Source organism: Belonocnema kinseyi, chromosome 7, assembly GCF_010883055.1.
Source record: "Belonocnema kinseyi isolate 2016_QV_RU_SX_M_011 chromosome 7, B_treatae_v1, whole genome shotgun sequence".
Classification (NCBI taxonomy): domain Eukaryota; kingdom Metazoa; phylum Arthropoda; class Insecta; order Hymenoptera; family Cynipidae; genus Belonocnema; species Belonocnema kinseyi.
In genome coordinates this window covers 3,518,484-3,534,215 of record NC_046663.1, presented here as the reverse complement: position 1 = coordinate 3,534,215, position 15,732 = coordinate 3,518,484, and the positions used below count along the sequence as shown (strand labels likewise).

General features: G+C 24.0%; 1 protein-coding gene across 6 annotated transcripts in view; it reads right to left on the bottom strand.

Annotated features, from left to right (window-relative positions):
- Positions 1–15,732, bottom strand: part of LOC117176029 (HEAT repeat-containing protein 5B) — a 119,120-nt gene that overhangs the window by 73,961 nt on the left and 29,427 nt on the right. For all 6 annotated transcript variants that reach the window (XM_033365997.1, XM_033365999.1, XM_033365998.1 and 3 more), the window contains exons 10-12: positions 12,889–13,139; positions 10,233–10,344; positions 5,540–5,792 (exon numbers count right to left, since the gene is read on the bottom strand). In XM_033365997.1, the coding sequence (XP_033221888.1) occupies positions 5,540–5,792; positions 10,233–10,344; positions 12,889–13,139 (616 nt within the window). The remainder of the gene's footprint in view (positions 1–5,539; positions 5,793–10,232; positions 10,345–12,888; positions 13,140–15,732) is intronic.

Below are 15,732 nucleotides of genomic sequence, written 5' to 3'. Positions count from 1 at the left end.
TAAATTAATTAATTTATTTATTAATTAAATAATTAAATTAAAATACCGTCAAATTTATTTATTTAATTATTCTTAATTTTTGGCATTAAAATCAAAATTTTAGCTATTTTTAAAAATTTTTTAAATTAAAAAAACAACCCTCGCTTCGCTCGGGTCGTAAATGTTAGCGGCTGCTGGAAAACCCTTCGCTTCTTCAGCTTCTTGTTTTCTGCCATATAATAAATTATATCATGCTTCTGGCTACGCGTAGGTTATGTCGGCTGACTTAGCTGCAGGGAAGGAAATAAAAACATGGCCGCGACTTCATAGCAGACGAGTCTTACGTGTCTCACGCGCTTTTGATTGGAAATTTTAACTAAAATCTAACTATATTCTAAACATTTTTCCATTTAAAGTAATCAACAACAAATTAAAGCATTTAATGTGAAACTCTTCAATTTTAAAATTAAATTTTAAAATTTTTTCAATCCGAAAACTGTATATTCAAATGCTCAATAATTTATATGTATAAAATGGAAGGTACTAAAACACTTTTCAACTGAACAATTTAAGATGAAATGCAGATAAACTACAAAGTTTAGAACTTTTATAAATTATCGAGTTCGAATATTCAGATTGAGTTCCAAAAATATAAATTCACATTAACAATTTTAATGCTCTAAATTAAATAATCAAGCAATGAACTTTAAATTTGTTTAGAAATTTGATTAATTTAAGTACTTTTAAGCTAGACCCATTAAAAATTGATTTTTTTTAAAGTTAACATTTCTTAAATTAGAAGTTAAATTATTTTCATTTTAAATTAATTAATATATTTTAAATATATTTTAAAATAAAGTTTTCCTACAACTTTTAGACAATCCTGCGGAAAAAAATCTTTAAAATATAAATTTATAAATAATAATCGAACACATATTATTTGTGCAGAAAAAAATACAGTAATTTTAAGATATTTAAAAGTAGATTTTTGCAGATTTAAAACAAAAATTTAGAATCTTCTTAAGAATTGTGAAAGGCTTTAAAATAAAAACATTTTCTTAAGATTCTTAGGAAAATTGAAAATGATTTTTCATTTTGAAAAATTATTGTAACATAAAATTTAAAAAGATTCTAAGAGATTAAAAAAATTATCAAAAAAGAACCTGAAAGATTTGAAGAATTTTTTTTAATATGCAAAATTTTCCGAAAATTGTAGGAAAAACGATTAATTTTAAAATATTTTTTGAAGTTCTGAAAAAATGTTAACAAACTTCGTTTAAGTTACTTGAAATCATTTCAAGATATTAATTAATTTTGAATCTTTTCAAAACTTCTAAATATCTCTTAAAATTATTTAAATTTTTTCTACAAATAATAAGTATTCAATTGTTATTTATACTTTAAAATGTAACAATTTGACTTATAAATTAAACATTTTTAAAATAGGTAAATTAAAATTGTAACGTTTGAAGTTTAAATCCATTTCGAAATTTTAACAATGCAAAGCTTTTTATGTAAAACAATTCAGTTTCAAATTGTTTACTTTAAAATATTTAGTTTTAATTTACTCGTCTTAAATTAACAGGTAAATGTTGCTAAATATTATATAACTATTTTTTTTCTAAATTAAAAAATTTCAAATTAAATGGGTTGGAAATTGAATAATTTAGACATAAAAAATATTTTTAATTAAATAAAAGCCTTTAATTACGACTATATTATTATGGAGTTATGTTAAAGTTGAAAATAGTTTGGAAAGTTTCAACCGCAATTTTACATTTTTTAATGATTAAAACAGTTTATAAAAATAATATATTAATAAATTTAGTAATTGAACTTAATATAAAAAAATTAATTTGTATTTAAAAATAAAATAATCGGAATAAATGATATATTAAATTCAATTCTTATTAAAGCTGTCTGTTGAAAAGTCTGCTCTTAAATTGTTCGTTAAGAATTCATCTGTTCTATTCGAAAAATTTATTATTTAGTTCAAAACTAAATCATTTTCTTGAAATTTCAACAATTTTTCAGTCATACTTTCTGGTTAAAAATTCAACTATTTTGTTGATAAATCGTCTTTTCGACTTGATAAATAAAAAATTTGATTATAATTTTCTTTTTTTCTTGATTAATAATTTTTTTTAAAGTAAAATTCAACCATTTTGTTGAACATTCATCCTTTTCGTTGAAAAATGTATTTGTTTATTTAGAAATTTCATTTCTTTTTCGGTTAAAAATGCAACTGCCTGATTAAAAATTAAATTTTTTCGGTAGAAAATTAACTTTTTTGTTAAAAATTTAACTGTTTCGTCGAAAATTCATATTTTTGGCTTCAAAATTGAACAATTTAGTAGAAAATTTAACTAATCGGTTGACAATTAATGTATTTTGTCGAATATTCGCCATTTTTGGTAAGAAAGTCGATTTTCTTGTTGTTAAAAATACTCCTGTTTGTTTGGAAAAGTAATTTTTAGAACTGTAAATTGAATTATTTCATAAAAAAATGAATTAAATGATTGTAAATTAACATTTTTGTTAAGAAATTATGTTCTTGGTTCGAAAATGTAACTGTTTTATGGAAAATTCATCTTTTTTACTTGAAAATTCCACACTTTAGTATAAAATCCAACTATTTGGTACAAAAGTAATCTATTTTGTAGAAAATTCGTTTTTTAATAGAAAATAATTCTGCTTAAGAAAAATTTAACAATCCCATTTTTTGTTATAAATTGACCGTTTTTAGCTCAAGAATCGAACTATTTAGTTAAAAAACGTAAGAACCAAAAGAAATACAAAATAAAAATTAATGAAATAAAATGTGAACTAGCATCACATCCATTGTTTAAAATATTTATTTGAAAATTTAAGGAAATTGTTGCAGACCCGCCTTTTTGGGTAGAAAATTCAACTATTTCGTTGAAAATGGATCTATTTTGTAAAAATGTGTACTTTCTTGTGGAAAATTTATAAATTTGGTTGAAAATCCATCTTCTTTCGAACAAAATCAAATTTTTTGTTCAAAATGCTGATAATTTATTTATTTTTAAATAATAATTCAATAAAATAAATCAAAATTGGTCTTTTCTAGTTAAAAATTCATCCTTTTTGATTGAATTCAACTGTTTTTGCTTTAAAATTCATTATTTTAGTTGAAAATTCAACTATTTGATTGTGAATGAACTTTTTTTGTTAAAAATTAATATTTTTGGGTAGAAAAATTAACTTTTTAGATTAAAATTCATTGCATTTTTAGTTCGGTATTATTTTTTTTCTGAAAATTTAACCACTACATTTTTAATTGATTTTTTTTTGTGGATGAAAATTCAACTATTTGGTTAAAATCCATATATTTTAAAGATTCGTCTTTTTTCGTGGTAAATTAATTTTCTTGGTTAAAAAGTCATATTTCTGGTTGAAAAGTCAACTATTTCATTGACTGTTAAATTCTTTTTTTTTAAGACTCATGATTTTAGTTCAAAGATCATCCCTTTGAAAATTTAACTATTTTGTTGAAAATAATTTGTTCTTTTTTAGTTAAAAATAATTTTTTAAACTCAAAATATAACTAAATATTCCATTTATTTTTGAAACTTGATATTTTAAATTGAAAATTGATCTTTTCTAGTTCAAAATTTATTCTTTTGTTTAAAAATACAGCTGTTTGGTTGCAAATTAATATTTTTTTAAAATACTATTAATATATCAGTATTAATATTAAATACTTGGATTTAAGTCGAATTAATTTTAAACCATTTTTCTTTTTAAGATTCATTAAATTAGTTGGAAATTCCACTATTTGGTTGTAAATGAACTTTTTTGTTAAAAATGCAACTGTTTTGCAGAAAATTTGGCTCTCTGGCTCAAGAATTCAATCATTTGGTACAAAATTAAATTTTTTAGTTGAAAAGTCATCTTTTTTGTTTGAAAATTCAACTTCTTGGTTTAAAGTTGATCTGCCTTTTTTTTAAATTATTTTTTTTTAATTTTCACCTAATTGGTAACAAATTTAACTAATTTCTTGAAAATTCGTTTTTCGTTAAAAAAATATATCCTTTATAAGTTACAAATCCAATCATTTAGTAGAGAATTCCTGTATTTTGTTGAAAATTCGTGTATTTTTACTACAAAAATAATCCTTGTTGTTGAATCATTTTGTTCAAAGTTTAATTAATTCGTTTTAATTAATTATTTCAAATATCTTCTTAAAGACATTTTAAGTCAAAATTAAACGCTTTTGTTAAAATTTCGTTCTTTAGGATAATAAATTTATCTTCTACAGTAGAAAAGTCATATTTTAAGGTTGAAAATTTATCTTTCTTGGTCGAAAATGAACTTTTTTGTTGAAAATTCTACTTTTTGGGTCGAAAATTGTTATTTAAAAGATTAGTCTTTAAAATGCAACTATTCAAATGAAAATTAAACTATTTTTGATTGAATTTCAATATTGTATGTTTAAAAATTCCAGCACTCGGTAGCAAATTCATCTATCTTGTTTAAAAAAATTAACTTTTTTGTTGAAACTTCGTCTCTTTTATTTGAAAGTTAAACTCTTTATTGCTAATTCACCTGTTTAGTTAAAAATGAATTTTTCGTTTTTGCATTTGTTTAAAAGTTACAATATTTGGTTAAAAATGTTGTATATTTCAACTTTAAATCTTAGGAATTTAAAGCACTTAATATTGAATTCAATGTGATATCAAAATTAATTTCAATTAGAAGAATTTATCCCCCTTTTTTCCCCCTATTTAGAGATATAATTTTAGGTTGTGAAGTCTGTTATTTTAATATTTTTAAGGGCATGTGACACAGCTAAATACCTATATTACCGACCACAGTTGTTCAGTTCACTGAATGTTTTTTTGAACCTGAGAACTTTTTTTGTAAATAAAATATCGAGCTGAAACTTTGGGAAATGTATTAGAGTGCAATAAAGTACGTTTAGGTACTGCATTTTGGTAGAAACCTCACTGAAAATTATTTCATCTTTTTTCTGAACCTCAACATTTTTTGAACGTTCGAACTTTTTTTATACATAAAATATCTGTCTCAAACTTTGAGAAATGCAAGAGCCGAAAGAAAACTACGTTTAAGTACAAAGCTTAATAATAAAAGACGTAAAAAAATATATTTTAAGGACATGTGACACAGCTAAATACCTATATTACCGACCTCACTTTTTCCGTTCACTGAATGTTTTTTTGAACCTAAGAACTTTTTTTTAAAATAAAATATCGAGCTCAAACTTTGGGAAATGTATTAGAGTGCAATAAAGTACGTTTAGGTACTACATTTTGGTCGGAACTTCACTGAAAATTATTTCATCTTTTTTCTGAACCTCAACATTTTTTGAACGTTCGAACTTTTTTTATACATAAAATATCGGTCTCAAACTTTGAGAAATGCAAGAGCTTGAGTTTGAGCTCGATATTTTATTTACAAAAAAAGTTCTTAGGTTCAAAAAAACATTCAGTGAACGGAAAAAGTGAGGTCGGTAATATAGGTATTTAGCTGTGTCACATGCCCTTAATTATTATTGCTTAATTAGCGAAATACTTACTTTGTAAGCATTGCCAGAGCTGATTCAATCGGTGTAAGTAACCGCCTCGTGATATCATCGTTCAAAAGTTCCGGACAATGCAAGAGAAAACTGTGCATGGCTGATAAAGCTCCGGCTCGACCTTCCAAAGTCACTTGCCAAGTGAAAGCATCACCTCTCGCTTTTTCACTCTCAAACTCTTTGCTCGATCGTGGAAAGGAGTTTCTCCAAAGTAAGAGCATCCTGGGCAATAAGCCTTTGACTACCGCCGTACCTGTATAAGAATTAGGGTGTAATCAGGGTGGTGATTCGGCGGACAATTTTCAATTCTCAGTCAAGTTTTTCCATTTTCCCGATCAACTAAAAGACACATAATCATATTTGCCGCTAAATGCAAACATTTGTTTTGTTTCATGACGTTCATTCTAAAAATCTTTCAACACGACAAAGCAATAAACTTAAAAATAAATTCATTTTGAAACAAATACTTTATTTTGAATAACACAAAAAAAGGGTTTCTAAGCAAACATTTAAATTTTATACCAAAATGATGAATTTTCAAGTAAAGTGATCAATCTTTAACTGTCGCAGTTGACTTTTATACTAAAACAATGCATCTTTAACTGAAATAGTTGGATTTTCAACAACAACGAATTAATTTCCACTAATAAAGAGAAACTGTCAACCAAAACATAAATAATTAAATTTCAAGTAAAAAAAAAATATATAATTTTCAACGAAAGAGATGAATTATTAATTAAAACTATGTGATATTCAATTGGAATAAGTTACATTTTCAGTTAAAAAGATTACTTTCCTTAAGAAAACTAACTTTAAAAAAAAACTAACTTTAAAAAAAATTGTCACATTTTCAAGCCAAGTGATGAATTTTCAACTAAAATTATGAATTTTTAACAAGAATAATTCCATTTTTTACCAAATATATGAATCTTCAAACAGAAAGATTAATTTCTACCAACAGAGACGAATTTGCAAATAAAAATGATCATTTTTCAACCAAAGAGATAAAATTGTATTTGAAATTATGGAGTATTCCATTGGCATAAGTTAAATTTTCATTTAAAAAAAGTTACTTTCAACTAAATGATTGTAAATTAACTTTTTTGTTGAAAAATGACGTTCTTGGGTCGAAAATTTAAATGTTTTATGAAAAATTCGTCTGTTTTACTTGAAAATTCCACACTTTGGTTAAGAATTAATCTGTTCTATTCGAAAAATTTATTATTTAGTTTAAAACTAAATCATTTTCTTGAAATTTCAACAATATTTTTAGTCATACTTTCTAGTTAAAAATTGAACGGTTTTGTTAATAAATCGTCTTTTCGGCTTGATAAATAAAAAATTTGATTACAATTTTGTTTTTTTCTTGACTAATAATTTTTTTAAAGTAAAATTCAACTATTTTTTTGAACATTCATCCTTTTCGTTTGAAAATGTATCACTTTATTTAGAAATTTCATTTCTTTTTTGGTTAAAAATGCCACTGTCTGATTAAAAATTAAGTTTTTTCGGTTGAAAATTAACTTTTTTGTTGAAAATTTAACTGTTTCGTAGAAAATTCATATTTTTGGCTTCAAAATTGAACAATTTAGTAGAAAATTTAACTAATCTGTTGACAATTAATGTATTTTGTCGAATATTCAACATTTTTGGTAAAACAAAATCGATTTTCTTGTTGTTAAAAATACTCCTGTTTGTTTGGAAAAGTAATTTTTATAACTGTAAATTGAATTATTTCATAAAAAATTAATTAAATGATTGTAAATTAATTTTTTTGTTAAAAAATGACGTTGTTGGGTCGAAAATGCAACTGTCTTAAGAAAAATTTGTCTGTTTTACTTGAAAATTCCACAATTTGGTGTAAAATCCAAATATTTGGTACAAAATTAATCTGTTTTGTAGAAATTCCCTTTTTTTAATAGAAAATAAGTCTCCTCAAGAAAAATTTAAAAACCCCATTTTTTGTTATAAATCGACCGTGTTTAGTTCAAGAATTGAACTATTTGGTTAAAAAACGTAAGAACCAAAACAAATACAAAATAAAAATTAATCAAAATTTGGACTAGCATCACATTCGTTGTTTAAAATATTTACTTAAAAGTTTAAAGAAGTTGTTGAAAACCTGCCTTTTCAGGTAGAAAATTCAAATATTTTGTTAAAAATGGATCTATTGTTTGAAAAATTGTATTTTCTTGCATAAAATATATAAATTTGGTTGAAAATTCATCTTTTTTGGAAGAAAATCAATTTTTTTGGATAAAGATACGACTACGTGGTTAAAAATTAATCTGTTACAGTTGAGAATTCAAGTATTTGGTTGAAAATTATTTGTTTGTTTGTAATATTCAACTTTTAAAAAATTTTAAATTATAATCTTTTTCGGTTTAAGTATTACATTGAACTATTTTGATGAAAATTCGTTTCATTTTTCGTTAAAAATTAATTTTTTAACTGTATATTTAACCATTATATTTTGAATTGATAATTTATTTATTTTTAGTTATTCATTCAACTAAATAAATCAAAATCGATCTTTTTTAGTTGAAAATTCATATTTTTTCGTTGAATTCAACTTTTTTTATTTAAAATTAATTATTTTAGTTGAAAATTCAACTATTTGGTTGTAAATGAACTTTTTTGTTAAAAATTGTGATCAATCTTTAACTGCCGTAGTTGAATTTTATACTAAAAAGATGAATTTTCAACTAAAATCATGCATGTTTAACTGAAATAGTTGGATTTTCAATAACAACCAATCAATTTCTCCTAAAAAAGATAAACTGTCAACTAAAACATAAATAATTAAATTTCAAGTTACACAAATTATTGTTCAACCAAACAGATGAATTATTAACTAAAACTATGTAATATTCATTTGGAATAAGTTAAATTTTCAGTTTAAAAAAGTTACTTGCCTTAAGTAGACTAACTTTCCAAAAAAAACTAATTTTCATAAAATTAGTTACATTTTCAATCAAAGTGATGAATTTTCAACTAAAATTGTAAATCTTTAACTGGAATAGTTGAATTTTAAACCAGAAAGATGAATTTTCAACTAAAATGATAAATCTTTAATTAAAATAATTGAATTTTACACCAAAGAGAAAAATTTTCAAACAAAAAGATTAATTTCTATTAAAAAAACATGAATTTTCAAATAAAACCGATAATTTTTCAACTAAAAAATGAATAATTAAATTTTTAGTCAAAAAATAAATTTTTAACCAAAGAAATGGATTTTTATCTAAGATTATAAAATATTCAATTGGAATAAGTTACATTTTCAGTTAAAAAAATTACTTTCCTGGCAAAAATTAACTTTCCACGAAAAAACTAACTTTAAAAAAAATAGTTAAATTTTCAAACCAAGTGACGAATTTTCAACTAAAATTGTGAATCCTAAACTGGATTTGTTAAATTTTAAACCAGAAAGATGAATTGTCAACTAAAATTATGAATTTTTAACAAGAATAGTTCAATTTTTTTTACCAAATATATGAATTTTCAACCAGGAAGATTAATTTCTAACAAATAAATCGAAATTAAAACTAAAAAAACATCATATTTCAACCAAAACTTAAATAATTAAATTTGTAGGCAAAAAATGAATGTTAAACCAAAGAGATAAAATTTCATCTGAAATTATGGAGTATTCTATTGGCATGAGTTAAATTTTCTGTTAAAAAAGTTACTTTCTTAAAAAAATACTTTCCACAAAAAAACTAATCTTGGTAAAAACAGTTGGATTTTCAAACAAAGTAATAAATTTTCAACTAAAATTGTTAATCCTAAACTGGAAGTTGAATTTTAAACCAGAAAGATGAATTTTCAACTAAAATAGTTCAATTTTCGGCGAAAAATCCCTTTTCCTCCAAAGAAAAAACAAGTTTTCTATCCAATAGCTCATATTTTAACCAAAGAAGTGAATTTTTAATTAAAATGATAAATCGTCAAACAAAAAAAATTATTATACACAAAAGAGTTGAACTTTTAACAATATAATTGTCCATAGAAAAATGGATTTTTAACTAAATATGATTGTCTTTTCAGCGAAATAGTTGAGTTTTCAATTAACAAAGACTGAAGCTGAAGGAATTAATTTTCCACCAAAATGATGAATTTTTAACTATTAAATCTTTTTATCTATTGATCTTGAAATATTGAATTTTATACCAAAAATATGAATTTTCAACCCTAAAAAATAATTTGTTATAAAAAAAGACGAATTCGCCGCATAATACATAAAATTTCAAACAAATATTTTATTTCTAAATAAAAAATATAAATTTTCAACCAGATAGTTGAATTTTCATTAAAAAAATACATTTTCAAACAAAAATGGAATAGTTAAATTTTCCGTTAAAAATATAATAATTAACAAGAAAAAATGGATTTTCAGAAAAATCGATAATTTTCTACGGGAATAGTTCAAATTTTATTTCAAAGAATTGATTTTCAACAAAGTATTTACATTTTCAACCAGAGATGAATTTATGTAAATTTTTAGTAAATGAATTTTTAGTAAAGAAATACGTAACCTAATAAACCAAAATGATTAAAATAATGGAAACTTGAATTTTACTGCATTCAGAAGTAAATTCCCGGATTTTTAATTAAATTCCCGGTTTTTTCCCGGTCGAGTCGCCGTCCTGGTGATTTATGAATAAGTTGAATATTTGAATATTTTACATACCTAAGGTCATTATTGCTCCAATCAGAAGCCAGCCTGCGTGTGTTCTATTCAAGGATAATCGACTATTTTGACTCGCACTTCGCAATAATTCTTCAGCAGTGTTGAATATTATCTGGAAAAAGGTATATTTTCTATATTTTTCTAATTTTAAATTTTTATATTTTTGTATTTCATGCATGAATGCATGAATTTTCAGTCGAAAGGGACGAATTTCCCACAAAACATTTCAATTTTCTTCTGAAAAAAGTTGACTCAGCCAACAAGTTGAATTTTAAACCCAAAAAAATAAATGTTTACCAAGAATGTAATTTTTAATCAAGAGAGATGAATTTTCAACTAAAAACTAAGAATTTTTAACAAAATAGTTCAATTTTCAAAACAAAAAAATAAATTTTTAACCAAAAATGCAATAGTTAAATTTTCGGACTAAAAAATTAAATAATAAAAAAAATCGAATTTTCTACCAATTATATTAATCCAAGGACAAATTTTTTTTAAATAGTTGAATCCATCGTCAGCTAAATGAATTTTCAACAACCAAAAAAAGCATTTTTTTCTAACCAAAAAGACGAATTTCCAACAAAATACATGAGTTTTACACAAATACAGTTGAATTTTTAAACCGAAATTACAAAATTTTAAAAGAAAAGTTAATTTTCTACCAACTTGTGTTATTTTTCAAATGAATAGTTCAATTTTTATCCATATCATTGAATTTTCACCAAAAGGATGAATTTTCAAACTAAAAAAGGTATTTTCTTTAAAACGGTCGAATTTTTAACCAGAAACTAGAATTTTTTAAACAATAATGTTAATTTTCAACTGTATACTTTAAGTTTCTACCAAATTGTCAAATTTTGAAGCCAAAAAGGACGAATTTTCTACAAACCAGTTCATTTTTCAAACCGTAAAGAACAATTCTCAACGAATGAGAAACTATTTTAATTTGAAATAAAAAACGGTCCAATTTAACCAAAGAAGACGAATTTTTAACAGACCAGTTGAATCCTCAACAAATTACATGAATTTTCAAATAAAAAATATCAATTTTCAATTCCAAAATTAAGTTTATAACCAATAATGGAGTAATTATATTTTCAGTTGTAAAAAATCGGTTAAATTTATTACTCTAAAAATGAATTTTCAACTGAAATTATAAATCTTGACCAAAAAATTTGATTTACAAAAAAATACTACACTTTTCAACCAGGTAGTTGAATTTAAAAAAAATTACTAAATGAATTTGCAATAAAAAATGTAATTAATGATATTTTAACCGAAAAGATTTCTATTTAAATCAAAAACAGTTGAAGGCAATAAAAAATAAGAATATTCCACAAAAAAGATAAATTTTTAACTACAAATATGATAGTTAAATTTTTAGTTGAAGAAAAATTAATTTTCAATAAAGAAATATACAAAACTTCAACGAATATTCCAACCAAAAGAAGAGTTTAATATTAAATTAAAAAAAAAACAGTTAAATTAAAAAAAAAAAAAACAGAAATCTTAAATGAAATAATAAATTTTAAAATTTAAAATGAATTTCCAACCAAAAACAACACGAATTTTCAATAAAACAGTTCAATTTTCATTGAAAGAAATGAATTTGCAACTATAAAATAAATAAATTTGTAACAAAAAATAAAATAATTCAGTTTTCAGTTTAAAAGAATAATTTTTAACCAAATAAAGGAGGTTTGCACAAAATACTTGAATTTTCAACCGAAAATAATCAATTTTGAACCAAGGAAGATGAATTTTCAAACAAGAAGATTAATTTTCTACCAAAAAGTCGAGTTTTCAACTAAAAAATTAATTTTGAAGAATGTAGTTACAGTATTAACCATAATAAATGAACCTTGAAATAATTTTTCAATCAAAAATATTAATTTACAACAAAGAAGAGAAGAATTTTCAATAAAATACATGAATTTTCATGCAAATAGCTCATTTTTAAACAAAAGGAGGCAAATGTCTAACCAAAAACAGAAAATTTAAATTTTCCGTTAATCAATTTTTAACGAAAAAACTGATTTTCAACAAACAACGTAAAATGTAATAGTTGATAATACAATCCAAAATGATCTTTAATTAAAAGCCGTTGAATTCAACCAAAAAAAGAAGAATTTTTAACAAATCATGTAACTTTAAAAATAAAAAATATAAAATTTTATTTAAAAATAGTTGAATTTAACAAACAAAAATGTTCTCTAAAACAGTTGGTTTCATAATTTTGAAATATGTTTCTTTTTCAGTTTTCGCTATAAAAAAGAAAACTTTTTAAAATTTGTACTATGAAACGTTCTTTCAGTAAAAAATAATTTCACGTCTCTGAAATTCAAAAAATACAAGAACAACTGACCGTAATTGAAATAGTAAATTTTTAAAATTTTCAAACTGAATAACTGACTCTTTTACTCTATTTTACAAAAAAGCTATAAACTTTTATTAATAATTTGTATAAAAAATGATATTTTCATACAATAAATTTAAATCCACTGCACCGCGTTTTAGTAACAACAGTTCCAGAGAATTTTCGTTTAATTACTAAACATTTATTAACCACATTTGAATATTGTAGTTTGAAAAATAAATTTAAATTTTCCTTTATTCTGAATTTGATTTTTGGATAAATTTGAGTTACTCTATTTACCTTTCCTTTAGTGTGAGGTACCCCGAGTGGAGATAATCGAACACTTCCTAAAACAGCCGCCAAAGCACTACTGTATCCTGTAATTGCTTCTGGAGAACTTCGCATATTTTCTATTCCTTCGACACATCGGTCAATCAGAGGTGTTATCTGACTCGGAACGGCTACGCAAATGCAGCGCAAACACCAAGCTGCTGCAAGTCGAGCTGCCTGACACGGATGAACCAATACCGCCATCACAGTGTCGATTATATCTGAAATTGTTCATTACATTTCAATTATCCCATAATACGCTCGATTATTTATTTACCTCACGGTACGCGCTCGGTCTTTATATTTTCGCACATTCTTGCGTAAACATTTTAAAATTAAGACTCAAAACATCCACCACTGTAATTTTGTAATTGTGAATTCTCTTTTGTTAAAGCTCTTTTGGCTTTAACGAACACATTCTCATCACGTATCTCGTGCTTCGCACTCGATTTTGTCCAACATGTCAACTTTTCTACACTATACACAACACTTTTATATCAATTATAGTACAGTTTTTATGTAACTCTGCCTGGGATTACTTATTAAAGAATTGCAAAATAAAAAGCAAATTGTGTTTATCATGATTATTTTTTTATTTGTTTCTTATTTTGCTTTAAATTGTATTCTAAGCTGCTCTGAAACAAGTATCATTTCAATAAATGTATATCATTACAATTCATAACATGCATAAAAATTGAATCATACTAATTCTTATTTCCTTGTTTTTATCATTTTTTATTTTTAATGCTGTATTTTACGATTAAATAAAAACTACTGCGTATCTTTCGTCTTGTCTATGCTTTTTCAAAAATTTTATTTTTTTATTTTTAATCTTATTATTTACGCAAAAAAAATCTACTCGTCCTATCGAGAAATGATTGATAATAAATTGATAGATCTTTTTAGGCGAAAAACTTTTGTCTGTTAATTTTAGTGTATACCTTGTATCTTTTTTTCAAAAAAATTTAACATTTTTATTTTGAATGTTATTTTTTACGACTGAAGCAAAAACTACGTGTCCTATGAAAAATTATTATGAATTTGTAGTTTTTTCCAGTGCGTGTAATTTGAGCTTTTTCATTTTTTTCGTATCTTGCATAGCTTAACCAAAAAATGGAATTTGTGGATTTTTTATTTTGTTTTTTGCAGGATTAAATTTGCAATGTTCAACTTTTCGACCAAATTAAAAAAGTTGTTATTATAATCCTGTAGAGCCTTCAAAAAGCAAAGTTTTTCTTCTTTTGACTTTTTTTCATAACATGTGTTGTTTGCCTTAAAATATTCATTTTAGTTTTTTTTTGGATTTTGAAAATGCCCTAACTCTGATGATTTTTTTATTTATAAAAAACGTCATAGGGATATATTCTTTGAGTTTTTGAGTACTATGAACAACCTTACATAGAATTTTTAAATCTTGAAAAAATGTGGTTTCAACAATGTTTGGTACGATCAAATTTGGAATTTTCAACTTTTCGACCAAATTAAAAAAATTGTTATCATGATCTTGTAGGGATTTCCAAAAGCAACGTTTTTCTTCAATTGACTTTTTTTCGTATCATGCGTTGTTTGGCTTAAAATGTTTATTTTAATTTGTTTTATTTTTATTTTGAAAATGCTCTAACTCTGGTAATTTTTTATTTTTCGAAAAAATTCATTAGGAAATTGTTAAACTTTTTGAATACTATAAATAACCGTACAGAAAATTTTTGAATTTTCAAAAAAGTGGTCTAAAAAATATTCAAAGTGTGTCCACCTTTTGAATTTTCATCCAAAACGTGGACATTCGACAAAAACTGGGGGGGGGGGGGGGGGGGGGGGGGGGGTCAAATTTTACACAAATCTAATACCTTCTCTGATGAGAATGTAAAAAAGGATATTAAAACCAGCCTTCAGTCACCGAGAATTAGGGTTCTTAAATTCCCGAGAATTTAAGTTCAGGTTATAAAACCGAGAATATGACAGAATTTAGGAGAATTTAAAAGAAATGAAGAGAATTAAGAAATTTATGATTTTTAACAATATTTTTTATTGTTCAGGTTATATCAGCGGTTGAATATTAATTATTTTCTAGCTCAGGCATATTCAGGAATTACAGTGTTTCATATGAAAATCAAAAATTTGCAAATGTATTAATTTATTTCAAATAAAATAAAGTTTTTTCTACTTTAAAAGATAAATCTTTAACAAAATACTGGAATTTTCAACAAAATAAGGGACGACTGAAAAATCCCGCAAAATAAAATTCCCGACACAGTAAAATTCCCGAATAATCAAATTCGCGAATAATAAAATTGCCGAAAAATAAAAATACCGATTTGGAAAATTCCCAAATAAAAAAATACATGAATAATAAAATTACCAAAAAATACCGAATTGGAAAATGGCCGAAAAATAAAATTCGCCAATAATCAAATTTCAAAAAAAATAAAAATACCGAACTGGAAAATTCTCGAATAATAAAATTTACGATAGTTTATAATATTACCGAATTGAAAAATTCCTTAATTTAACAATTAGAAGTTTTTATAAATATATTTTATTGATTACAAATATAACAGTAAGATATTAGTTTCAAAAATTATTTGTAAGATTTAAAATTTCCAAGCTTATTTTTTGAATTAAAAATAGCAATAATTTTAAATAAAATATTTCTAGATAACGCATGTTTTTTTAATGTATATAAAAGTTTATATTTCGAGTCTGTTTGAAAAACGTTACAAGGTACGTAGAAAATTTAACGAGAATTTTGTTCCAAGCGCACGTTTTCCAAAATAAGGAAGGCGATACAAAAATTTAATTCTACATTGAAAGAAA